Genomic DNA, 25,786 nt, shown 5'->3' with positions numbered 1-25,786 from the left:
GGATGAGGAGAACCAAAGGAAGGTGCTGGGCAGGCAAGGAGATAACATGAGAGGGAAAGGGGATGGGAAACGGTGAAGGGGGTCAAGCTGATTTTTTAAAAAACTGAAATGAGTGGATTTTTGTTGGTTAAGTTTTTTTATGGATGAGAAACAAATAAATGGAATAATTTACAAGCTGAATGGGCCTTTCTAAATCTGTTGAGCAAAACATACCTGAAACAGTCAAATATCTTCCTGTGTTAATGAGAGAAATAACTTACATCATGTGTCAGCAGGAATGTCTAAGTATTTGTTCTATAAAATTGGGAAAATAGAAATGTAGGAGTTTATTGCAATCATTTCTTTAAAAATCTCATGGTAATATAAAATGCAAAGAAACAGGTAAATATAGGTATTGAGTAAAGTTTCAAAAGTTGGTTGAAAGAAGTTTTAAGCATTTTCATAAGAGTGAAAATTGTGATATGGAAGGATGCAGACAGGATCCTTGTCTGGCAATAGGCAATAGAAGGTTCTGACAACTATGGTGAAATGGCCCTAAGGGACCAATGACCCAACAGATCATCATGGAGTATATGATGTGGAAATGCAGGATGGTATTCAAGAAATCTATAAAGACTATTGATAGAGATTCAAATTCATTTATATATCACATTTCTACTGAAACATATAGTGAAATTAGTGTTTACAATGAACGACACCTAAGGATATACTGGAGTACCTATGGTTAACAGGATATCTTGAAAGATCAGAATCTCACAGCAGCAGCTGAAATCAAATGACTGATTTATTAAAACCTTTATCCCATCTGACCTAAAATTTTCAACAATGAGATCGACTTTTAAAAATACTACTGAAAAACACTAGCAAACCAATCAGGTTAGGGTCAATTTCAATTGGATAATAAGTCAATCGAATTCATGGAATTAATAAAATGACCCTAACCTTGAATTCATGGAATTAATAAAATGATGAAAATTTTGAAAAGAAACTTTGAAGGATCATTGTCTATTGTAAATAAGTTAAGGATGATTTGATGAACTATCTAAAATGAGAGTCAGTTACTTGCAGCACTTATTTTGGAGGTGAATTAATGTAGGTTGTAATGCAAGACAAGTGAGCAGTTTGAGCAAATTAAATGTGGCAAAATAACTTCTTTTTTCAGATACATTTTGGACATTCCAAAGCCGATTCCCTAACAGGCTGGGCTCAGGAGTGAGATGTTATTATTCATTTAATGGTGGTCTGATCTATGGTGAAAAAGAACGATTTCTTCCAGCACCTTGGACTGGCTTCAACTTTTGGGCTTGGATCTGGAGGGGATACTCATATTATCTTCAGCAACGAAATTATTATTACAATGTTTTTTTACCAAGAGTGCAAAGAAGCTATAGTGGTAAGAAAAAATAGAAGTTACTTAAATAATATTTTAAAATATTATTAAAAAGACCAAGGAAGCCCATCAGCTAATAATAATGTGCAATTATTTCCTTAGAAATTACGTTATGAATCAGACTGTTGCGTAAAATACAATTCTTTAATTGTTTAACTTTGAATAAATAAAAGATTAATTATGTTTATATCATTAAAATAAATGATAAATCTATATCAAGTTCTGCACATATAATTTTAATCTACTATTTTACACTATTTAAATAGTAATTAATATGATTTTGATGAAGATTCATTTAAACGTTCCATATTCACATAGCCATGTATTTTCAAGAAGGAATGTCTCAGATCTGAAAAAAATGTAGGAAAATATTTTAAGCTACCGGAATTAATTCCGACTCTAGCACTGCTGATCCAGCTGGAGCAGCACACAAACTCAGATGCCAATTTGAGGAGCACACTGGAAGTGTTTTATTTTAATTAATAAAAGTTGTAGCATACTCCCCAATATACTCTGTCATCTGTGTTTGGAACCTGTCTGAGTAGAATAAAGCCAGAATAGACAACCTTAGAATTCCTATTCAAAGTTTATTGAAGTTAGACAACTCTCCTGCTAATATAAGGCAAAATACTTCTAATAGTAACATAGGTTGTCACAAGAAATTACAGAAATCATGCAATATGCGTTTGTACAAGAAATGTTATACACTGTAATAAAGTAGCATACACAGCTAATGTTTTTATTTCCCTGCAATTTTATAGAGCCTTTAAACCTTAATTGATCTTCACTTCAGTTCCCATGAAATTGCTGCATCTCTGATCTGGATGCATGTCATCCTGGTTTCATCTGTTGTTTCTATATAAGCCAAGCAGCCACATGTATAATACATAAGAATCACACCCAAGATGAGTGACTGGGCCTTCTGTGTCTGGTTTATTCCTTATAAGGTCATGTGCTCTAAGCTGATATAGTCCCTTGTCACCAGTCTTCACTGAAAATTTGTTGAAATGGGGAAGAAGTCTGAATTGAACTTAGAGAGAAGCTGTCTTGGCTCAACAGAAAGTCCTTAGTCAGTCAGATTGTAGATAATGCAGTTGATTGCATGGCTAAAGAAATGGTGCAGGAGGAAGAGCTTCAGATACCTGGATCTTTTGGGTTCACCTTCTGGGAAGATAGGACCTGTACAAGAAGGGCGAGTTACTCTACATCTAATATCCTTGCCGTCATATTGATTTCACTTATCAATAGACAATAGACAATACGTGCATGAGTAGGCCATTCAGCCCTTCAAGCCAGCACCATTTACTGTGATCATGGCCGATCATCCACAATCAGTACCCTTTTCCTGCCTCCTACCCATATTTCTTCACTCCGCTATCTTTATGAGCTCTATCTAACTCTTTTTTGAAAGAATCCAGAGAATTGGCCTCCACTGCCTTCTGAGGCAGAGCATTCCACAGAACCACAGCCCTCTGTGTGAAAAAGTTTTTCTTTAACTCCGTTCTAAATTGTCTACCCCTTATTCTTAAACTGTGGCCTCTGGTTCTGGACTCCCCCAACATCGGGAACACGTTTCCTGCCTCTAGATTGTCCAATCTCCTAATAATCTTATATGTTTCAATCAGATCCCCTCTCATCCTTCTAAATTCCAGTATATACAACCTCAGTTGCTCCAATCTTTCAACATATGACAGTCCCTCCATCCCGGGAATTAACCTCGTGAACTTACACTGCACTCCCTCCATAGCAAGAATGCCCTTCCTCAAATTTGGAGACCAAAACTGCACACAATACTCCAGGTGTGGTCTCACCAGGGCCCTGTACAACTGCAGAAGGACCTCTTTGCTCCTATACTCAATTCCCCTTGTTATGAAGGCCAGCATGCCATTAGCTTTCTTCACTGCCTGCTGTACCTGCATGCTTGCTTTCAGTGACTGATGAACAAGGACATCTAGATCTCGTGTACTTCCCCTTTTTCTAATTTGACACCATTCAGATAGTAATCCGCCTTGCTGTTCTTGCCACAAAAGTGGATAACCTTACATTTATCCACATTAAACTGCATCTGCCCACTCACCCAACCTGTCCAAGTCACCCTGCATTCTCATAACATCCTCCTCACATTTCACACTGCCACCCACCTTTGTGTCATCTGCAAATTTGCTAATGTTACTTTTAATCCCTTCATCTAAATCATTAATGTATATTATAAATAGCTGCGGTCCCAGCACCGAGCCTTGCAGTACCCCTCTAGTCACTGCCTGCCATTCTGAAAAGGACCCATTAATCCCTAGTCTTTGTATCCTGTCTGCCAACCAATTTTCTATCCATGTCAGTGCCCTACCTCCAATACCATTTGCTCTAATTTTGCACACTAACCTCTTTTGTGGGATCTTATCAAAGGCTTTCTGAAAGTCCAGGTACACTACATCCACTGGCTTTCCCATGTCCATTTTCATAGTCACATCCTCAAAAAATTCCAGAAAATTAGTCAAGCATGATTTCCCCTTCATAAATCCATGCTGACTCTGACCTATCCTGCCACTGCTATCCAAATATGACGCTATTACATCTTTTATAATTGATTCCAACATCTTCCCCACCACTGATGTCAGACTAACTGGTCTATAGTCACCTGTTTTCTCTCTCCCTCCTTTCTTAAAAAGTGGGATAACATTAGCTACCCTCCAATCCGTAGGAACTGATCCTGAATCTATAGAACATTGGAAAATGATTACCAATGTGTCCACGATTTCTAGTGCCACCTCCTTAAGTACCCTGGGATGCAGACCATCAGGCCCTGGGGATTTATCAACCTTCAGTCCCATCAGTTTACCCAACACCATTTTGTGCCTGATGCGAATTTCCTTCAGTTCCTCTGTTACCCTAGGTCCTCTGGCCACTATTACATCTGGGAGATAGTTTGTGTCTTCCCTAGAGAAGACAGATCCAAAGTACCTGTTCAGCTTGTCTGCCATTTCCTTGTTCCTCATAATAATTCCACTCGTTTCTGTCTTCAAGAGCCCAACTTTGGTCTTAACTAATTTTTTTCCTCTTCACATACCGAAAGAAGCTTTAACTATCCTCCTTTATAACTATCCTCCTTCCTCCATAACAACTATAGAATTACCTTTGCAACATGCCAATTTTAACTCTTGATTTAACTTGCACCCTATATCCAGGCTACTGTTTGGGGGCCTGTAGATAACTCCCATCAAGGTCTTTTTGCCCTTACAATTTCTCAGTTCTATCCATACTGACTCTACATCTCCTGATTCTTGCAAGGAGGGTGCCAATGACACTTGGGCAGATTTAAACTATTGGGTCCTTGGTGGCTCAAGTAAGTCTAAAAGAAAGCACAGGCTGGGATAGATTAATGAACATGTGGGACTGAAGGTCTGAGGAGTATTTAATTTAATGCAAGGAGGTTGATGAGCTTAGAGCCTGAATTAGTACATGAAATTATGCTTTGCAGAAATTTGATTGAGAGAGACAGGTCTGTCAGTATAACTTTCCCAGATTTAGAAGTTTCAGATTGTGTTAGGGACGGATATTAAAGAAGTGTGGTAGTTGCATTGCTGAGCACGGAGAACGGCAACTAGTCTTGAGAAAGTCATCTTGACAGGCTCATCTGGTGAGGCCATATGGTCAAAACACAGGAAGAGAAAAAGTGAGATCAATATGATGGGACTCTCAATGGCCAGCAGTATCTAGAAAAATGCATATGCAAGCAGATTATGGAAAGATGCAATCGTTCTCTCTTAGCGCAAGTGCCTTAGATGGCCAGAATTTGTTAAGTGCATCCAGGAGGATTTCTTGAAATAATATGCTGATAGTCCAATTAGGTAAGAGACCATAAGACCTTGCACTGAGAAAGGAACCTGGTCAGGTGATCAATTTTGATTTTGATGAGGGAGTATTTTGGGAGTAGTGATCATAATTTCATACAGCGCTTATAGAAAGTATTTACTCCTCCTTGGAAGTTTTCATGTTTTATTGTTTTACAAAATTGAATCACAATTGATTTTATACAAAACTACCTGCCCCTCCACCTATCTTCATATCGTCTGCAAACTTTACAACAAAGCCATCAATTCCATTATCAAAATCATTGATATATAATGTAAAAAGAGTTGGTCTCAACACAGACCCCTGTGGAACACCACTAGAAACCGGCAACAAAACAGAAAAAACTCCCTTTTTTCCCACTCTTTGCCTCCTGCCAATCAGCCACTGTTTTATCCATGCTAGAATCGTTCCTGTTATACTATTGGCTCGTAGCTTGTTCAGCAGCCTCTTGTGCAGCACCTTGTCAAATGCCTTCTGAAAATACAAGTACACAACATCAACTGATTCTCCTTTGTCTCTCCTGCTTGTTATTTCTTCAAAAATTTCCAACATATTTTTCAGGCAAGATTTTTCCCTTGAAGATACCATGCTGACTACAGCCTACTTTATCATGTGCCTTCAAGTAACCCGAAACAGCATCCTTAACAATCGACTCCAACATCTTCCCAACCACTGAGGTCAGACTAACTGGCCTAGTTGGTCTCCTTTCTTCTTCCTCTCTCCCTTGAAGAGTAGACTGACATTTGCAATTTTTCAGTCTTCTGGAACCATTCAGAATCTAGTGTTTCTTGAAAGATCATAACTAATGCCTATGCAATCTCTTCAACCACTTATTTCAAAACCCTGGGGTGTACACCATTTGGTCCGGGTAATTTATCTACTTTCAGACCTTTCCTTTTCCTAAGAAACTTCTCTCTAGTTATGGTAACATCACACACTTCATGATCCCTGACATCTGGAACTTCCACCATACTGCTGGTGTCTTCCACAGTGAAAACTGATACAAAATACTTATTCAGTTCATCTGCTGTTTCACTGTCCCCCATTACTACCTCTCCAGCATTGCTTTCTAGCAGTCTGATATCACTCTCACCTCTCTTTAACATTTTATGTATATGAAGAAACTTTTAGTATCTTCTTTAATATTATTGGCTAGCTTGCATCTTTATCTGCTTAAGGACTTGTTTTAGTTGCCTTCCATTGGTACTTTGAAAAGCTTCCTGATCCACTAACTTCCCATAATATTTGCTGTATTATATGCCCTCTTTTTGGCTTTTATGTTGGCTTTGACTTTCCTTGTTAGCCATGGTTGTGTCATTTTGCCTTTAGAATACTTCTTCCTCTTTGGGATGTATCTATCCTGTGCATTTTGAATTGCTTCCAGAAATTCCAGCCATTACTGCTCTGCCATCATCCCTGCCAGTGTCCTTTTCCAATCAATTCTAGCCAACACCTCTCTCGTGCCTCTGTAATTCTCTTTACTCCACTGTAATACTGATATGTCTGACTTTAGCTTCTCCTTCTCAAATATCAGGTTGAATTCAATCATATTATGATCACTTGCCCCAAGGATTCTTTTACCTTAATCTCTGTAGTCATTTCCGGTTCATTACACAACACCCAATCCAGAGTATCTGATCCCCTTGTGGGCCCAACCACGAGCTGCTCCTAAAAGCCATCTCATAGGCATTGTAGAAATTCCCTTCTTGGAACCCCGCACCAATCCTATTTTCCCAATCTATCCATGAAACAAATCCCGTGTGACTATTGTAACATTTCCTTTTGGCATGCATTTTTTATCTCCCATTGTAACTTGTATATCACGTCTGTACTACTTTTTGAGGGTGTGTATATAACTCCCATTAGTGTCTTTTTACCCTTGCAGTTCCTTAGATCTATTCACAATGATTCAACATATTCCTACCCTATGTGACCTCCTTCTAATGATTTAATTTCATTTTTTACCAGTGGAGCCACGCCACCCACTCTGCCTTCCTGCCTATCCTTTCAATACAATGTGTATCCTTAAACATTAAGCCCCAAGCTATAATTTTCTTTCAGTCAGCAATCAGTGATGGCTGCATCATACTTGCCAATCTGTAACTGTGCTACAAGCTCATCGACCTTATTCGGTATACTGCACGGCATTCAAATATAACACCTTCAGTCCATTACTCACCTTTCTCGATATTGTCCACCTTTTACATTGCAACTCATCCTGTTGACCGCAATTTTGCCCTATCATCAGCCTCTCCTTGCTAGAAATCTCAATACACCTTGCCTCTGCTTCTAAACCAACTACCTCATCCTCAGCACTATCATTCCAATTCCCATTCTCCTACCAAATTAGTTTAAACTCACCTGAACAACTCAAGCCAACCTGCCCGGAGAGATATTGGATCCCCTTGTGTTCAGGTGTAAACCATCCCTTTTGTACAGGTCGTATTTCCCCCTAAAGAGATCCCAATGATCCACAAATCTGAACCCCTGCCCCTGCGTCAGTTCCTCAGCCATGTTGTCACCCATCAAATCATCCTATTCTTATCCTCAGCACACACAAAATGCTGGTGGAACGCAGCAGGCCAGGCAGCATCTATAGGAAGAAGTACGTCAACTGTACTTCTTCCTATAGATGCTGCCTTGCCTGCTGCGTTCCACCAGCATTTTGTGTGTGTTGCTTGAGTTTTCAGCATCTGCAGATTTTCTCGTGTTTCCTATTCTTACCCTCACTGTGTACGTGGCACCAGCAGCAATCCAGAGATTACTACCCTGGAAGTTATGTTTCTAAGCTTTCTACCTTGTTCCCTAAAATCTCCCTTCAGGACCTCCTCACCTTGTCTCCCTATGTCATTAGTGCCAATATCTACCAAGACTTCTGGTACAATAATACTCCAAGGGATTGTGTAACTAGATACTGAATATCCCACTATAAAATTTGGTAACAGTTTCAGTCAAATTGTCATACAGCACAGAAACAGTCCCTTTGGCCAAAATGGTCTATACTGACCAAGTTTCCCACATTTGGTCCATATCCCTCTAAACCTTCCTATCCATTTACTATCTAACTGCCTTTTAAATGTTGTTAATGTGCCTGCCTCAACCACTTCCACTGTTGGCTCATTCCATATAGTCGCTACGTACTGGGTGAAAGATTTCCCCTCAGATTCATTTTAAATTTCTCCCCTCAAGTTCTTGATTCCCCAATCATGGGATAAAGACTGTGTGCATTGACCCTACCTACACCTGTCATGATTCTGTACACCTCCATAAGGTCACTCCTCATTCTGCTGTGCTCCAATGAAAAATATCCCATATACTCAATCTTTTCCACAACCTCATCCCATCAGCATCCTCTCAAATCTCCTCGCACACTTTCCAGCTGAATGCATCTTTTTTTTAGAAGGGTAACCAAAACTGAACATAATTTTCCAAATGCAGCCTTGCTAATGTCATGGATAAATTATTTTTGAGAGCAAGGAGCTGTTCCATTTATGTGCAAATAACTAGAACTTTTCTTTAGTATCCCGTTCCTTTGAATAAGTAATTTATTTTAATAATATTTACTAAAGCAGGAAATGTATTTCACCAGCGTTACTCCAAGCAGTGCAAAGCATGTTTTCATATGATCACTTTTAATCACTAATAATTTTTCACTGTCAAATTATTCAGAGAATGAAGTTGATCCATACAACAACTGCTGCAGAGACTCTGGCAATTCTTATTTCTGTTCGCTTTACTATTCGAGGAGACCACTAGATTTTTGCTTTGGATACATTCCCCCGAGGATAGGTAATGTATTTCATATAAAGTGTATAGGTATATTGTGTACCATTTACTTTTGATAAAAAGTAGTAAGCTGTTTTTTCATCTTACTAACTTTGCCAACTTTGTTATCAATAGTTTAACTATTTACTGCCACAAGAAAATTGGGTACACGGAACCAGGTCTGTCATCCCTACACACCTTGATATAGGGAGTTCACTATGCTGGCTCACTGCATCCTGAAATTCAGAGTTGACCTCTGTGTTGACAAGGCCATGGACAGTGTACTGATTTTTAAAAATCAATGATTTTATTTCATTTAAAATAATTAAGTTTATTAAGACATATAAACAAAGAGATGAACATTAGATGAGTTAAACTGACACACTCTTTCATTCCTAAACTTCAAACATTGAGTCACTATTGAAATCAACGGGGATTTTGGAATTAATGCCAAGGTTGACATGATGTTGGATCTGTGACCTAGGGCCTGCTACTGAGAAAGAAAAAATTGCTTCTCTGAACCTGTAAGTACTGGAGTCTCAGCATAAATTGATGTGCAGACTATCGGTGGCTTACTTTGATCATTTGTTTTCCCTCAAAATTATTTTTATAGGGGCCAGCACAGGTCTAACATGATTTCAAATAAAGATACACACTTGTATGTCACAACAGCACCCTTAAGTGAATTCTGATCTTGGCTACCACTATAAAATCTTGTTTTTCTGATATCTCTGCATCCAAAATTCTCATGGAACTGTTAAAAAATTTCTAGTAATTCTAAATTTTCTCAGCCATTGACTTTTAGTCAGTAAAGTGCTGGAGAACTGATGAATATCCAGAACAGTGAATAAATTCCACTGTCCATTTGACAATGAGAGTTATTAGATTAGATTAGATTATGATTTAAAATTAAATTATGATTTAATTTTAAGTGTTAGCTGAATCCAGGCAAAAAGTCTATCCAGAGTCTAGATATTATTTATTTGCTTTATGAAAATAATCTCAAACAGTGAACTTTATTTCAGAAAAATATGTGTGAACAGACGTTTTTGGTTTTTTTACATTTATATATAAGGGCTGTGCAGTTGTAAATTGATTAGCAGCAACATCCTCTTTGATGTTTTGGTACTTGATACGGTGACAAATACTACCATTCATTTGATTTAGTTCTGTGGTACTTTACATTAACAATGTTTAGCTTTGAAGTATAGAATCGCAGTGTGAATTGTTCACATTCCTTAAAAGAATAAGGAGGTGTCATATTTCAGCAACACATAAATTCAGCAATTTATTTAAAGATTTATTCCAGAAATATAGTGTGTGATGTACAGTAATTATTTTTGAGTAATGCTCATGCAACTGGCACATTTATATAACAGATAACCTGCCCCCACTCCCCCACTGAACAAGAAAGAAAAATATCTGCATAGATTCCGGATGGCTGAGAGATATCATTATGAGTGATATCATTGTGAGTTAAACAACCATATATACAGATGAAGAAGGTCATCGTCATTTTTCAATTATCCGCTTCAGGGTGATGATAATTACATCCTATGATATAGTTATCAAAATCCTCAACTTCACTTTCTTCAATGATAGAGAATATTTAAATACAATTTTTAAACTGCAACTATTATTTCCAACTTACATAAATAAAGATCAGTGTAGTAAAATTATGTTTTAAAAAACCGCAGATGGTAGGAAAAAACTGTGCTGTTTTGTCCACATAAACCCAAAGTAAAATGGAATCAAGTGACTTGAAAACCTGCTTAAAGTTGATCAAGATCAATCTATTGTATTTTAATTCAAGTTACTTGCTCTTGACTGAGTGCCGCAGGCATGGATCTCCAAAGCCAACATGAATAAAATCAGTGTGAAGTGAGCAAAAGATAAGACTCCCTCTACTTCAATTGTTTATCACTGCCATTCCAAACCAAAAGTAAGAGTTGCACTTCCTCAAGTGGCTTCCTTCTTAGTTAAAAGTACTTGTTTTGTTTAAATCTACCAGGTTTCTTTTTTGGAGATCCTCATGTGGTGTCCCTGGATGGAGTAAAATACACATTTAATGGTCTGGGCGAATTCATCTTATTAAATTCGAGAGATGAAAATGATACAGTAGTATTCAGATTACAGGGTCGAACCATCAGAGCAGGAGAAAACAGAACATCAGAAGCAACAAACTTCATAGCATTGGCAGCAGAAGGACCCAGTGGAACAAAGGTAATCAATATTATTTATAAGGGATCCACAATCATTTGCATTTTAATGATGAAGTGTCTAATCTCTTTAAGTGCTACACCCACTCATTCTTCAACAGGTGGAAGATCATACGTTAAAGCCCCAGTCCAGGATTTCAACGCAGCAGGCCAGGCAGCATCTCTAGGAAGAGGTACAGTCGACGTTTCGGGCCGAGACATCAACTGTACCTCTCCCTAGAGATGCTACCTGGCCTGCTGCGTTCACCAACAACTTTGATGTGTGTTGCTTGAATTTCCAGCATCTGTAGATTTCCTCGTGTCCAGGATTTCAACTCCTGTTCTGGACTAATATCTAGAAGTGCAATTGTGGAATAATACTGTTAGATTAGACAGGCAATATCTATCAGTAAGCTTAGATACTCACCTACCGCCCCACTAGCCTCCGGATCCAATACATTATCCTCCGCAACTTCCGCCACCTTCAACAGGACCCCACCACTAAGCACATCTTTCCCTCTCCACCCCTCTCCGCCTTCCGCAGGGATTGGTCCCTCCGCGACTCCCTGGTCCACACGTCCCTCCCCACGGATCTCCCACCTGGCACTTATCCCTGTAAGCGCAAGTGCTACACCTGTCCCTACACCTCCTCTCTTGCCACCGTTCAGGGCCCCAAACAGTACTTCCAAGTGAGGCAACACTTCACTTCTGAGTCTGTTGGGGTCATCTATTGCATCCGGTGCTCCCGGTGCGGCCTCCTCTACATCGGTGAAACCCGATGCAGATTGGGGGACCGCTTCATCGAGCACCTCCGCTCCGTCCGCCGAAACAGACAGGATCTCCCAGTAGCCACCCACTTCAACTCTGCTTCCCACGCCCATTCAGATATGTCCATACATGGCCTCCTCTACTGCCATGATGAGGCTAATCTCAGGTTGGAGGAGCAACACCTCATAAAACGTCTAGGTAGTCTCCAGCCTCTTAGTATGAACATAGAATTCTCCAACTTCCGGTAATTCCCTCCCCCTCCCTTCCTCTATCCCTATGTCTCTCTGCCCCCTCCCCCAGCTGCCTACCTCCTTCCTCTTGGTTCTGCCTCCTTCTACTACCCATTGTGTTTTCCCCTATTTTTCCTTCACCTTTCCCGCCTATCACCTCCCTGCCTCCCTTCCCCCACCACTTTATCTTTCCCCTTACTGGTTCTTCACCTGGAACCTACCAGCCTTCTCCTTCCCACCCTCCCCCCACTGTCTTTATAGGGCCTCTGTCCCTTCCCTCTACAGTCCTGACGAAGGGTTCTGGCCCGAAACGTCGACCGATCTTTCCCACGGGTGCTGCCCAACCTGCTGAGTTCCTCCAGATGTTGTGAGTGAAGCTTAGATAACTGCCGTTCAAGTGAATAAAGATATCCTAACAAATTCATGTGGTACTGTGACAACTAACAGCACTAAAGGCAGATTAATTTGTCATTTATTTAGTTGCTGTTTGTGGGAAATTACAATGAAAAATCCTACTGCTAGTTTTGCATGCATGAGTGATTATATTTCCAAAAATAATAATTTTTTGTGAAGTGCTTCAGATGATATAAGTAAATAAAAGATACATTAAATATCTTATTATCTGTCTTTACTAATTTTGAATTTTATTCTTCATTTCAAATGCAGTAGAAATTTTTAACCTGGAAAAAGTCATTGAAACCATTGTACATTAATTGGATTTTCTTCCTCCACAGTTGCTACCTGATCTGCTCAGAGTTTTCAGTAGATAATTTTTATTTCATCTCTCCAGTGCCTTCAATATATTCTATTTTAAAAAATAACAATGATCCCTAAATTCTGTAAAATATTTGACATTATGCTGTTGAATAGTGAATATGCTGCAATACTTAAGTGACTTTCTACTATCTCTAACTTGCTTGTTGTATAGGAACATACTAAAACATTGAAATGCATCAGGCTTGTAATAGGTAGCTCAGGCTTATTTCAGGTCAGTGGGCATGTGTCAACTGCAGTAGAGGAAGTTTTTTTTCTATATTTCTTTAAAGCCCAGCAAGTATAACAGAAAGGGGCCCTAAATAGCAGAATTTTTAAAGGAATTGATAGACTGAATACAATTGTGTTTGCAAATATTTTGAACCTGTCATTGGTTTAAATAGAGGCACTGAAATTATTCTCTTTTTACAGGTTCAGTGGAATCTTATTAATGACGATGAAATAATTCTCCTGATTGATGGAAATATTGTAAATGTTACAGGTTAGAGTGAATAATATTTGCCTTCATTAATTCCCATTATATGATAAAGTCAATGTAAGCTGTTGTGATGAGATGAAAACTGTGAAGTAATATCTAGCAGAACATATATGGCAGAGATCTAGTTTGGCACTAGATATGCAACTGGTCTAAGCAGCAGCTTGGAAAGATCTTGGCCAAACCTTTCATGTTTGGACCTCATTTAAAGTTTTAATGATCTTCTAGTACCAAATAAATTATATCAAATAGAGGTTCATTCTTGTAATTGAGAGAAGTGCTGTTGCCATATTCCCAGTTACTGTTTCACCCACCCAGTGCTACATGCCAACCCTTGCTTCTTGGAAGTTGATGCCTTGAGGTTATCAGATCTTACACAGAAGGAGACAAAGATATATCCCAATCCTTTGCCATATACGATGACCCTACCTCTCATGCAATTAACCCTGATGCTGGAGGCAGACTTAAGCTGCTTCCATCAGATGTTCACCAATCAATAGACTGACAGTAGATCAGAGTGTCTGGCTGTGACATTGACCTGAGGACCTCTGCTCCTCTGCCATGCATTTTATCAGAATTGGAATCATTTCCTACAAAGCAAACCTAACATCATGAATGGCAGTGATGCTTCACTGCCAGACAAGCTCACTGCCTTTTATGCTTGCTTTGAAAGGCAGAATAAAACTGCACCTGTGGGAATTCCTGCAGTGCCCAGTGACCCTGTGACCTCTATCTCAGAGGCTGCCGCCAGACTGTCTTTCAAGAGAATAAACCTTCGCAAGGCAACAGGCCCTGATGGAGTACCCGGCAGAGCTCAGAAAACCTGTGCCTAACAACTGGGCGGGGGTTTATAAAGACATTTTCAATCTCTCACTGCTACAGTCGAAATTCCCACCTGCTTCAAAGAGGCAACAATTATAACTGTGCCCAAGAAGAGCAAGGGGAGTTGCCTTAATGACTTTCATCCAGTAGCACTTACATCTACAGTGAAGAAGTGCTTTGAGATGTTGGTTATAGCTATTATTAACTCCTGTCTCAGCAAGGACCTGGACCCACTGCAATCTGCCTATCGTACAATTGACATGATCTCACTGGTTCTTCAAGTAGCCTTAGATCACCTCAACAATGCAAATACCTGTGTCAGGGTGCTGTTTACTGACTATAGCTCAGCGTTTAACACGATTATTCCTACAGTTCTGATCAAAATGCTCCAGAACCTGGGCTTCTGTACCTCCCTGTAATACTGAATCCTCAGCTTCCTAACCGGAAGACCACAATCTGCAGATCAAAAACAGCATCTCCACCTTGCTGGCAATCAACACTGGTACTCCTAAGGGAATTGTGCTTAGCCCAGTGCTCTACACTCTCTACACCCATGATGGTGTGGCTACACACAGCTCAAATGCCATTTATAAATTTGCCGATGATACAACCATCGTTGACAGAATTTAAGATGGTGATGAGAAGGCAGTCAGGAGTGCGATATAGCAATTATTGGCATGGTGCCATAACAATAACCTTGCACTCAATATCAGTAAGACCAAAGACCTGATTGTTTACTTAGGAAAGGGTCAGATGAGGGAAAAAACACCAGTCCTCATAGAGGGATCAGAAGTGGAAAGAGTGAACAATTTTAAGTTCCTGGATGTCAATATCTCTGTGGATCTAACCTGGACCCAAAATATTGATGCAACTACAGAGAAGGCATGACAGCAGCTGTACTGTATGTCATTAGGTGTTTGAGAAGATTCAGTCTGTCTCCAAAAACATAGAAACATAGAAAATCTACAGCACAGTACAGGCTCTTCGGCCCACAATGCTGTGCCAAACATGTACTGACTTTAGAAATTACCTAGGGTTACCCATAGTCCTCTATTTTTCTAAGCTCCATGTACCTATCTAGGAGTCTCTTAAAAGACACTTGAAAGTTTCTAAGAGGGGTTACTGCACAGGACAGAAGCTGCAGAGAGTTGTAAACTTAGTCATCTCCATCATGAACTCTAGCCTTTGTTGTATCCAGGACATCTTCAAGGAGTGGTACCTCAAAAAGGAGGTGCCCATATTAGGGACCCCCATCACCCAAGTCATGCCTTGTTCTCTTTGCTACCATTAGGAAGGAGGTACAGAAGTGTAAAGGCACACACTCAGTGGTTCAGGAACAGCTTCTTCCCATCTACCATCCAATTTCAGAATGGACATTTAACCCATGAACACTTCTTTCTCTCTCTTACTATGTATTGTATTGTGCTGCTGCCACAGAGTCAACAAATTTCACAGTATATGCCAGTAATATTAAACCTGATTCTGATTCTTTTTAAATTCCACGCCACTTTCTGGTTTTCAGTTCCCTGTCTATTTATCCTTGCCAGCTTTTGGTCTTGCTATAGGCGATAATCAGTCAGCAGGAGACAGTAGTCAGAGATATTCATGTCAGAGGATCTGACCGTGCCTGTTGGTTGACACACACACTGGAAGTGTCCTTGCCTTACTGACTTATCTGATCTCCAGCAACTGTGCTATGGTGGGGTTAAAACCTGTGTGGTTCCTGAAGACCTGCGCTGAGTTTAATCTTAATGTATTGTACATAGTTTTAAAATTATTTATTAATACTCTTTTATATGTTTTAATTCTAAGTGGAATTTGAAACAAACATATTTTTCTGAAGAAGCCCTTTTGTCGTATGAATTCAATTAACATCTCTTGAGTAGGTCAACATAGCTTAAGATAAAATATCTGTTTTTTCTCACAGAAAATTCCACCTACATAAATCAAGTGACTGTACAGATCACAGACAACAATGAGACACAGGCCAGTTTTGAGGGTGGAACATCGATTACAGTTTCAGGAAAAATGGGAGCTTTGTCCTTCACTACTGCATTAGATAATTCTTTTAAAAACAAAACAGAAGGGCTCTTGGGTGAGTGATACCACCATCTTCAGGAATGTACCTATTGTACAACGACCGTGAAGTCACAAAATTGTTTTAATTCACCTCGCAATCATTTCTGATCTTGTTAAAGGGCAAGTCCCTTGTCTGTCAGTAATAGAAGAGCAATGACCTCTTTCCAGCCTCTGAAGCTAACATTGTTTTACAGTCTGCTTTTTTAAATTTCAAAAATAAACATTATTTTTAATAAAAATACACAGGAAGAAACTGTGCAAAAACCGTTTACCTTCATGGTCGTTTTTATGACACATGCATGTAAATCCATAAGGCCAGGTTATCCTGGCTCACTAGGATTCTCCACCAATTGTATCATTCTGCTTGTCATCACCTCATCGTAGATAAGCTCTTGTGTTCTCCTTGCTCCTCATTTATTATCTGTGTAACTTTAAACTTGTTTCATTTCTAACTTTACCCAGTAATGAAAGATTATCGGTCTGAAAATCTTCCTCAATATTTCTCACCACAGATACTGGCTATACCGCTGAATATTTCTCTCTTTTTAGTTTTCAGTCAGAATTCCAACACTTTGCTTGTAGCTGGAAGTATCTATGTCCCAGACAGTATTATACCCACTATGGCCTCCTTCCTTTTTCTCTCCCCTTTCTGCATCTTCATATGAACTGCATATAACTCATTGGGTTGTCTATCCTCCTGAATTCCCTGCAGACAACAATATCCTCCTTCTGAGGATCGTGCATCATCACTGACCTATCCTTTGCAGATCCTTCTATCCCTGGCCAATGCCAAAATCCAGTCTACTATCAAATATTAAGGAGTCTATTAGATAAAAGTAGTGTCCAGGAAGCTCTACCCTTAGCTAACGCACCACAATGTCTATTTTCCAGCTCCGTAACCTTGTTTCATAATATACAAATGCTTAATGCAGGATTAATTGCTGGGAATCTCTGTCTTGCACCAATTCCCGTATTAGCTTAGTGCATGCCAATTCAAATCTGTTTTACATTTTAACTAGCCAAGATTTCACTTACTTTAAATCTACCTTACTTTTAAACTAACTGCTTTATTAAAAGTTAATATCTAAATGTAAATTATTTTAGTCTGCTGTATCATATAAGTAAAATTTGCATTAAATGTAAGTATTTCCAATCTGAAGTTAACATGAAGCACCAGAAGTGTTGAAGGCACAAAACAACACTTCTGCACCAAATTACCATGTTGACCAATTTGCTGTCAGATCAAATTTTATTTGCATGTTTTATGAAGTGTCTTAAAGGAAGAAATCAAGTGAAGGAGAGTTTCTGCTGAGCTCATCTCCATTATTTATCCCTCAGTGAATATCACGAAATAAAATGATCTGACTTTGTGTGTGAAAACTGACATACTTCTTGCATTAGAAAAGTAATTACTGGTAAATAATTAACTGGTTATAAAATCCTTTGGAATTACTTCATAAAATATGCTACATAAATATATTTTGTTTCTGAGCTTGGATGATTTTTTTGCTGAGATGCATCATTATAAATGTACATTAAAAATAAATCTCAAGGATCTTTTCCTGTACGTTTATGTCTTCTTAATTTGCATGGCGATGTGGAATAGCAAAATGAGACACTTATACCTGAACAAAAACTGCAATAACATCCTTTCCCATTTTTGCATCTAGGAGTCTGGAATGATGATAAAACTGATGACTTCAAAGCTGCTGATGGACAATATCTTGAGTTTGATGGAACTAATTTGCCCAATGACACTCAGATTTTCTTTGACTTTGGCCTCACGTGTAAGCCATAGTTTTCATGTATTTTATATATTGTTGGTAGTTAATTAAATTGTTTGCCTGGTATTTAATTATGGAGTAATTATAACATAATTCTAATTACATTTACTTGTGTATATGTTTTCTAGGGAAAACAACAGAGAATAACAGTGTATTTACGTACAACACAACTGAAGGAGAGAGTTGGTATACTTACAACAACAACAGTTTTGTACCTAAGTTTTATGATGAGCTTTTGCAAACCACAGACAAAGAGAAAATTGACAAAGCTAATGAAACTTGTAAAGGAAATGATGACTGCATTTTTGATATCTTGAGTACAGATGATTTTGCCTTTGGAGCTTCAACATTACGAAGTGTGACATCATTTGCAGCACAGAATAGTACAATGAGTATGTATTATTTGCATGTTTGCTATGCTATTGTTATCACTGGCACGGGGCTACTCACAAAGTCATTACTGGGGATGGATTTTAGTCGAGAGTTTTCTGTTGAGATCAGATCAGAGTGCGGGTAACCTATTTTTAATTACAAAATTTAGCTGATTGTGGTGAGATTATTTTGTATCCATGTTACATATACCGAAACCATGCTATTTGATATTTTCATTAGCTATGTTTTTGCAAGGATAAAATCTGTGTGACACATCGAGACTACAATCTCCTCTTGCCCAGAGATGTTGCATTTTGATACATAAATAATGAAAAATGTTATCAACTTGTTATTATGATGGCAACTTTTAATCCAATCAATTTATGTGATAGGAAGCAACAGAATAGGATATGATCTATTCAGTAAAATATGATATTGTAATTTTATTTTTGCTGATGTTATTCTGAACTTTAAAAACACTAAATGTTCTAGGACTGAAAAATCTATTATTTATAGTAACATTAGTTTTATTTTATTAAAATGAGCTCACTTAAAACATTTGACAGCTCCCTGAATAGATAAATTGTGTAGCAGTCCTGCAAGCAGAAAACCTACTTTAGATTGAGAAGCCATGGAATGCAGTAGTATGCAATCAACATCACTGGTGTGATGCTGAAGCCTACACTTGCACATAAAGCCCTTCAAGTGCTTAGAATGTGAGGGAATGTGTTTGCTGTGGGCTCATGGCTTCTCCAATCTAAATTAAATTGCTATTGCTGTCTCTTCCTCACCAGCCTTTGGGAAATTTGCCCGTAATGCATGAGATGGGTTAATCCCCAGGGCCTAAGACTTTGTGCGAGGCTAGAGAAGAAACTATGGAGGCCCCTGTGGAGATATTTGCTTCATTGTTAGCCACTGGTGAATTTCTAGAACACTGGAAATGACTAATATTGTTCTGTTGTTTAAGAAGGATAGCAAGGAAATGCCAAAGAATGAGATAACTGATGTCAGTGGTAGGAAAATTACTAGAATGGATGCTGAGGGACAGGATCTACCCATATTTGGATAGACAATATATGATTAGGAAGAGTTCAACTTGGCTCTGTGCATGGAAAGTCAGATTTGACAAATCTGTGAGAGACCTTTTGAAGGGGTAATCAAAAAGGTAGATGAGAGTAGGGCAGTGGATATTGCCAATTTGAACATCAGCAAGGATTTTGATAAGGTCCCAAATGGTAGGCTGGTCTGGAAGAGCAGATCCCATGGAATCCAGCAGAACTAATTAGGTGAATTCAAAATCGACTTTAAGATAGAGAGCAGAGGGAGGTTTTTTCTCAGAATGGAGGCCAGTGACTAACGATATGCTGCAGGGGTCAGTGTTGGGACCCTTGTTATTTGTTACTTTTATAAATGATTTGGTTGTGAATGTACAAGGCCAGGACAGTAAATCTGTGGATGACTCAAAATGGATTGTTATTATAGTGAAGAAGGCTACCCTAGACAGCAGGGAGCATCAGTTAGGGAAGTGGTTAAGAAGTATAAGGCACTGACTATAGGAGTTGTGATATTATGTTGCAGTTGTGTTCGTCATTGGTAGGGCCATATGTGAAGTACTATGCACAGTTTTCATTGTTCTATTATAGAAAAGTTGTGGTTAAACTAGAACGAGTGCAGTGAAGATTTACAATGATGTTGCAGGACTAGAAGGCCTGAGTTAAAGGAAGTTAGCCAGGCTAGGTTTTTAAGGAATGAAAGGTGACCATATATGTTTAAATTGTGAGAGACATAGATAAGGTGGATGGTAACAGTCTTTTCCCCAGGGACATAAGAGTTTAAAACTAGAGGCCATAGTTTTAGGCTGGGAATGGAAAGATTTACAAGGGACCAGAAGGACAACTTTATCATGCAGAGTGTGGTGAATATATAGGATGAGCTACCAGAGAAAGTGGTTGAGGAAGGTACAATAGAGTCATTTAGGAAGCACTTGGATAGGTACGTGGAGAAAAGGGGCTTGTTGCGATATGAGCCCAATGCAAGACATTGACACAAGCTTGGGGCATAGTAGTTGGCTGGTCTTGTTGGGCCAAAGGGCCTGTATCCTTGCTGTATTGCCCTATGACCAGGCAAGCCTGGCATGAATGCTCCCACTATCTTCAATATTACTGAACATGTTGATTATTTTTGAGGAGTGATGATGGATGACTACCACCAACTTCACAGTATCCCTTCAGTCACAGGAGATGCACAAATCCTGTGCTACGTGAATGCTAATTTACTGCAAAATGCAGTGCCATGGTGGTTAAAACAACAAGCTCTTTCTCTGTGTCATTTCACCTGAGGTCTGAGGCTTGCGATACTTATGGCTCTTGCATATTGTACGTTAGGAAATTGTTCCCTCACAGCTGCCTATAAATCTGCTCTGAATCCTTTACATGTCACCTGACAATTGTGGATTTAAGACAAGGAAGTATTCCTTTCTTAATGTGCTTGAATTTCTTCTGACTGAAACAAAATACATAATAATTTTGTGTAAAGTTGTTTGCACATTGAAGGTAATATAAGGCGGAAAGGCTTGAATAACATTTATGTCATTTTGACAGATAATTTCCCACCGAACATCACCGGAGAGTCATCTATTCAAACTCGGCTTGGTGAACCAGTATTTGTTCTTTTTACTGCTGTTGATGCCAATGATGACAACGTAATCTTTTCGGTGTTGACTAATTCATCAGATATCACAATGACAGGTAATGTTTGGCTGCTCTTAGTTCCAACTATGTCTGTTTACAGCTCCAGTCTCTTATTAGATTGAGGTATGATGTTTTGATGATAGGTTTCTGAATATCCACAGTTAGCACCAAAAGAGACACTTGAGGAAGATTTGTGCCTAACGGAAGGGACTAATACAAGTGTTTTGATCATATTTACATATGATTACAGAAATTATTCAAATTAACTTTTAAAAAACCTCATCAAAGTGATGAAATTTTGATGGAATGATAAAATTTTCCCTGATAGAATCCTGAGCATTTTCCCTGATAGAATCCTGAGCATTTTCCCATGAGTGTATTCTCCCCAGAATACAGCTTCCTCCTTCTGTGTGTCGGTATTTCAGTGGAATGAAGGAATTTACAATGGCATGAGAGGGGAACTGGCCGAAGTTGACTGGAAAGGGACATTTGCAGGAAAGGCAGCATTGCAACAATAGCTGGAGTTTCTGAGAAAAATGAGGGAAGTGAAAGACAGATATATTCCAAATAAGAAGAAATTTTCAAAGGGAAGAAGGACATTACCATGGCTGACAAGTGAAGTCAGAGCCAAAGTAAAAGCAAAAGAGAGGGCATACAAGGAAGACAGAGCTAGTGGGAAGATAGAGGATTAGGGAGCTTTTAAAAACTTGCAGAAGGAAACTAAGGAAGTTATTCAGAAGGAAAAGATGAATTATGAGAGGAAGCTGGCGACTTATATCAAAAAGATACTAAAAGCTTTTTTAAGTATATCCAGGGTAAAAGAGAGTCGAGGGTAGATATAGAATCAGTACAAAATGATGCTGGAGATATTGTAATGAGAGATAAAGAGATGGCAGAGGAACTGAATGCGTATTTTGCATCAGGCTTCACCATGGAAGACATCTGCAGTATACCGGACATTCAAGAGTGTCAGGGAAGTGAAGTTTGTGCAGTGAAAATTACAACTGAGAAGGTGCTCAGGAAGCTTAATGATAAATCTCCTGGGCCTGATGGAAAGCACCCTTGGGTTCTGAAGGAAGTTGTTGGAATCGATTGTTTGGGATGAGATTATGGAGTACCTGGAGGCAAGTGACAAGGTAGGCCAAAGCCAACATGGTTTCCTGAAAGGAAAATCCTGCCTGACAAACCTACTGCAATTCTTTGAGGAAATTACAAGCAGGGTAGACAAAGGAGATGCAGTAGACGTGGTGTACTTGGATTTTCAGAAGGCTTTTGACAAGGTGCAGCACTTGAGGCTGCTTAGCAAGATAAGAACCATGGAATTACAGAGAAGTTACGAGCGTGGATGGAGCATTGGCTGTTTGGCAGAAAACAGAGAGTGGGAATAAAGGGATCCTATTCTGACTGGCTGCTGGTTACCAGTGGAGCTCCACGGGGGTAGGTGTTGGGACCGCTACTTTTTATGATGCATGTCAATGATTTGGACTACGGTATTCATGGATTTGTGGCTCAATTGGCTGATGATACAAAGATAGGTGGAGGAGCGGGTAGTGTTGAGGAAACAGAGCCTGCAGAGAGATTTAGATAGCTTAGAGGAATGGGTAAAGAAGTGACAAATGAAATGCAATGCTGGAAAGTGTATGGTCATGCACTTTGGTGGAAGAAAAAAACGGGCAGACTATTATTTAGATGGAGAGAGAATTCAAAATGCAGAGATGCAAAGGGACTTGCAAGTCCTTGTGCAAGATACCCTAAAGGTTAATCTCCAGGTTGAGTCGGTTGTGAAGGAGGTGAATGCAATGTTGCCAATCATTTCTAGAGGTATAGAATATAAGAGAAGGGATGTGATATTGAGGCTCTATAAGGCACTCATGAGACCACCCTTGGACTATTGTGTGCAGTTTTGGGCTCCTTATTTTAGAAAGGATATACTGACATTGGAGAGGGTTCTGAGAAGATTCATGCGAATGATTCCAGGAATGAAAGGGTTACCATATGAGAAACGTCTGGCAGCTCTTGGGCTGTATTCCCTGGAGTTCAGGAGAATGAGGGGGGAATCTCATAGAAACATTCCAAATGCTAAAAGGCCTGAACAGATTAGATTATGGCAAAGTTATTTCCCATGGTAGGGGATTCTAGGACAAGACAGCACGACTTCAGGATTGAAGGACGTCCTTTTAGAACTGAGATGCGGAGAAATTAAATTAATCAGAGGGTGGTAAATCTGTGGAATTTGTTGCCATGAGTGGCTGTGGAGGCCAAGTCATTGGGTATATTTAAGGCAGAGATAGATAGGTTCTTGATTAGTCAGGGCATCAAAGGGTATGGGGTGAAAGCAGAGGAGTGGGGATGACTGGAAGAATTGGATCAGCCCATGATTGAATGGCAGAGCAGACTCGATGGGCCAAATGGCCTACTTCAGCTCCTATTTCTTATGATCTTATGGTCTATAACTGTTGGTATTCTTTGAGGAAATAACAGGCAGGATAGACAAAGAGTCAATAAATGTTGCTTGCTTGGATTTTCAAATGGCATTTGACAATGTGCCAGGCATGAAGCTGTTTTACAAGGTATGAGCCCATGGCAGTACAAGAAAGATAACAGCATAGATAGCAGATTGGCTGACTGGCAGGAGGCAAAGAATGGTTGACTGCCAGTGACTAGTGGTATTCCGCAGGGGTCAGTGTTGGGACCATTTCTTTTCACATTACATGTCAGTGATTTGGATAATGGAATTATGGCTTTGTGGCAAGTTTGCAGATGATACAAAAATAGGTGGAGGGACAGGTAGTGTTGAGGAAGCAGAGTGTCTGCGGAAGGACTTGAACAGATTGGGAGAATGAGCAAGGAAGTGGCAGATGGAAGAGTTTGTAGGGGTCACAGTGTGAGGATAAAGGGGAAGCCTTTTAGGACCGAGATGAGGAAAAACTTCTTCACACAGAGAGTGGTGAATCTGTGGAATTTTCTGCCACAGGAAACAATTGAGGCCAGTTCATTGGCTATATTTAAGAGGGAGTTAGATATGGCCCTTGTGCCAAAGGGATCGGGGGTAGGTATGGAGAGAAGGCAGGTACAGGGTTCTGAGTTGGATGATCAGCCATGATCATACTGAATGGCGGTGCAGGCTCGAAGGGCCGAATGCCTACTCCTGCACCTATTTTCTATGTTTCTATGTAGGGAAGTGTATGGTCATGCACTTTGGTTGAAGGACTAAAGAGGTAGACTATATTTTAAAAGGGGAGAAAAATCAAATATCAGAGTGTAAAGAGACTTGGGTGTCGTTGTGCAGGATTCCCTAAAGGCTAACTTGTAGTTTGAGTCGGTGGTAAGGAAAGCAAATGTAATGTTAGTATTTAATTTGAGAGGACTAGAATAAAAGAGCAAGGATGTAATGCTGAGGATTTAAACGGCATTGGTCAGATTGCACGTGGAGCATTGTGAGTGATTTTGAGCCCTTTATCTGAGAAACGATGTACTGGCATTGAAGAAGGTTCAGAGGAGGTGCTCAAGAATGATTCTGGGAATGAATTTGTTAATGTATGAGGAGAGTTTGATAACTCTGAGCGTGTACTCACTTGAGTTTGGAAGATTTGGAGGGGTGGATCTCATTCAAACCTATTGAAAGGCCGAGACAGAGTAGGTGTGGAGAGCTCTTTCCAATGGTGGGTGAGTCCAGGACCAGAGGGCACAACCTCGGAATAAAAGGATGTCCAATTAGAACAAAGATGAGGAGAAATTTCATGAGCAAGAGGATGGTGAATCTGTGGAACTCATTGCCACAGATGGCTGTGAAGGCCAAGTCAATGGGTATATCTTAAGCAGAGGCTAATAAATTCTTGAGTAGTCAGCGTTTCAAAGGTTACAGGGAAGGCAGAAGAATAGAGTTGAGAGGGATAATAAATCAGCCATGATGGAATGGCAAAACAGACTCACTTGGATGAATGGCCTAATTCTCCTCCTTATATCACATGGTTTTTATTCCCTCCATAGATGCTGCCTGACCTGCTGAGTTCCTCTAAAAATTTGTGTGTTTCATCCTAATATGAATGTTTGGAACTACGGTACATTTCTGTATAATATCTATTAATTCTTTAGGAAATGCTATTTGATTCTCACTGTCAGACTTGTAATGTAAATACATTGTTTCTAGATTTGTAGAGATGATCTTGGGCACAGAGAGGAGTGTTTGAGGTCAGTTTAGGGTTTAGGGACAGGGCTTTGGGTGAGTTAGAGTTTAGGCCTCCGCTCCTCACTCTGTGGTTAAAAGCCAGCGATCCCTGTGGATGGAGGTCATCCCAGCAAGCGCTATGGACAAAGACCAATGTGGACGAGGCCTGGTGTCTCCCCAGACTGACGATTCCTCCCAGGTTGGTGGGTCCCAGTATTGGAGGGCCATGCAGGCAAGAAGTACAAGTGCCAGTGACCCCCTAGGCAAGTGAGTTGATAATTCTGGACTTAGGAGGTCATGACTTTGTGGTCCTGTCATCAGGAAGTCCCGGGGTCAATACTGAAGTTTGAAGACCAAAGTCAACAAGTCAAGGCCTGAGGGCAGAAATCCTGGGTCTGCAAGTTGCAAGTCCACTAGAGAAG

General features: G+C 39.6%; 1 protein-coding gene across 1 annotated transcript in view; it reads left to right on the top strand.

Moving 5' to 3' along the window:
• The first annotated feature begins 263 nt into the window (after positions 1-263).
• The window catches only part of LOC140197010 (uncharacterized), a 227,344-nt gene continuing 201,821 nt past the window's right edge, over positions 264-25,786 (top strand). Inside the window, exons 1-9 of the mRNA XM_072256942.1 lie at positions 264-285; positions 1,163-1,393; positions 8,909-9,028; positions 11,016-11,227; positions 13,386-13,455; positions 16,199-16,366; positions 18,021-18,137; positions 18,263-18,526; positions 21,107-21,253. Of these exons, the coding sequence (XP_072113043.1) occupies positions 264-285; positions 1,163-1,393; positions 8,909-9,028; positions 11,016-11,227; positions 13,386-13,455; positions 16,199-16,366; positions 18,021-18,137; positions 18,263-18,526; positions 21,107-21,253 (1,351 nt within the window). The remainder of the gene's footprint in view (positions 286-1,162; positions 1,394-8,908; positions 9,029-11,015; positions 11,228-13,385; positions 13,456-16,198; positions 16,367-18,020; positions 18,138-18,262; positions 18,527-21,106; positions 21,254-25,786) is intronic.

The sequence above is a fragment of the Mobula birostris genome, chromosome 4 (assembly GCF_030028105.1).
Source record: "Mobula birostris isolate sMobBir1 chromosome 4, sMobBir1.hap1, whole genome shotgun sequence".
In the NCBI taxonomy this organism is placed as follows: Eukaryota; Metazoa; Chordata; class Chondrichthyes; order Myliobatiformes; family Myliobatidae; genus Mobula; species Mobula birostris.
The sequence above is the reverse complement of the archived record's forward strand: the minus strand, read 5'-3'. Positions and strand labels throughout refer to the sequence as shown.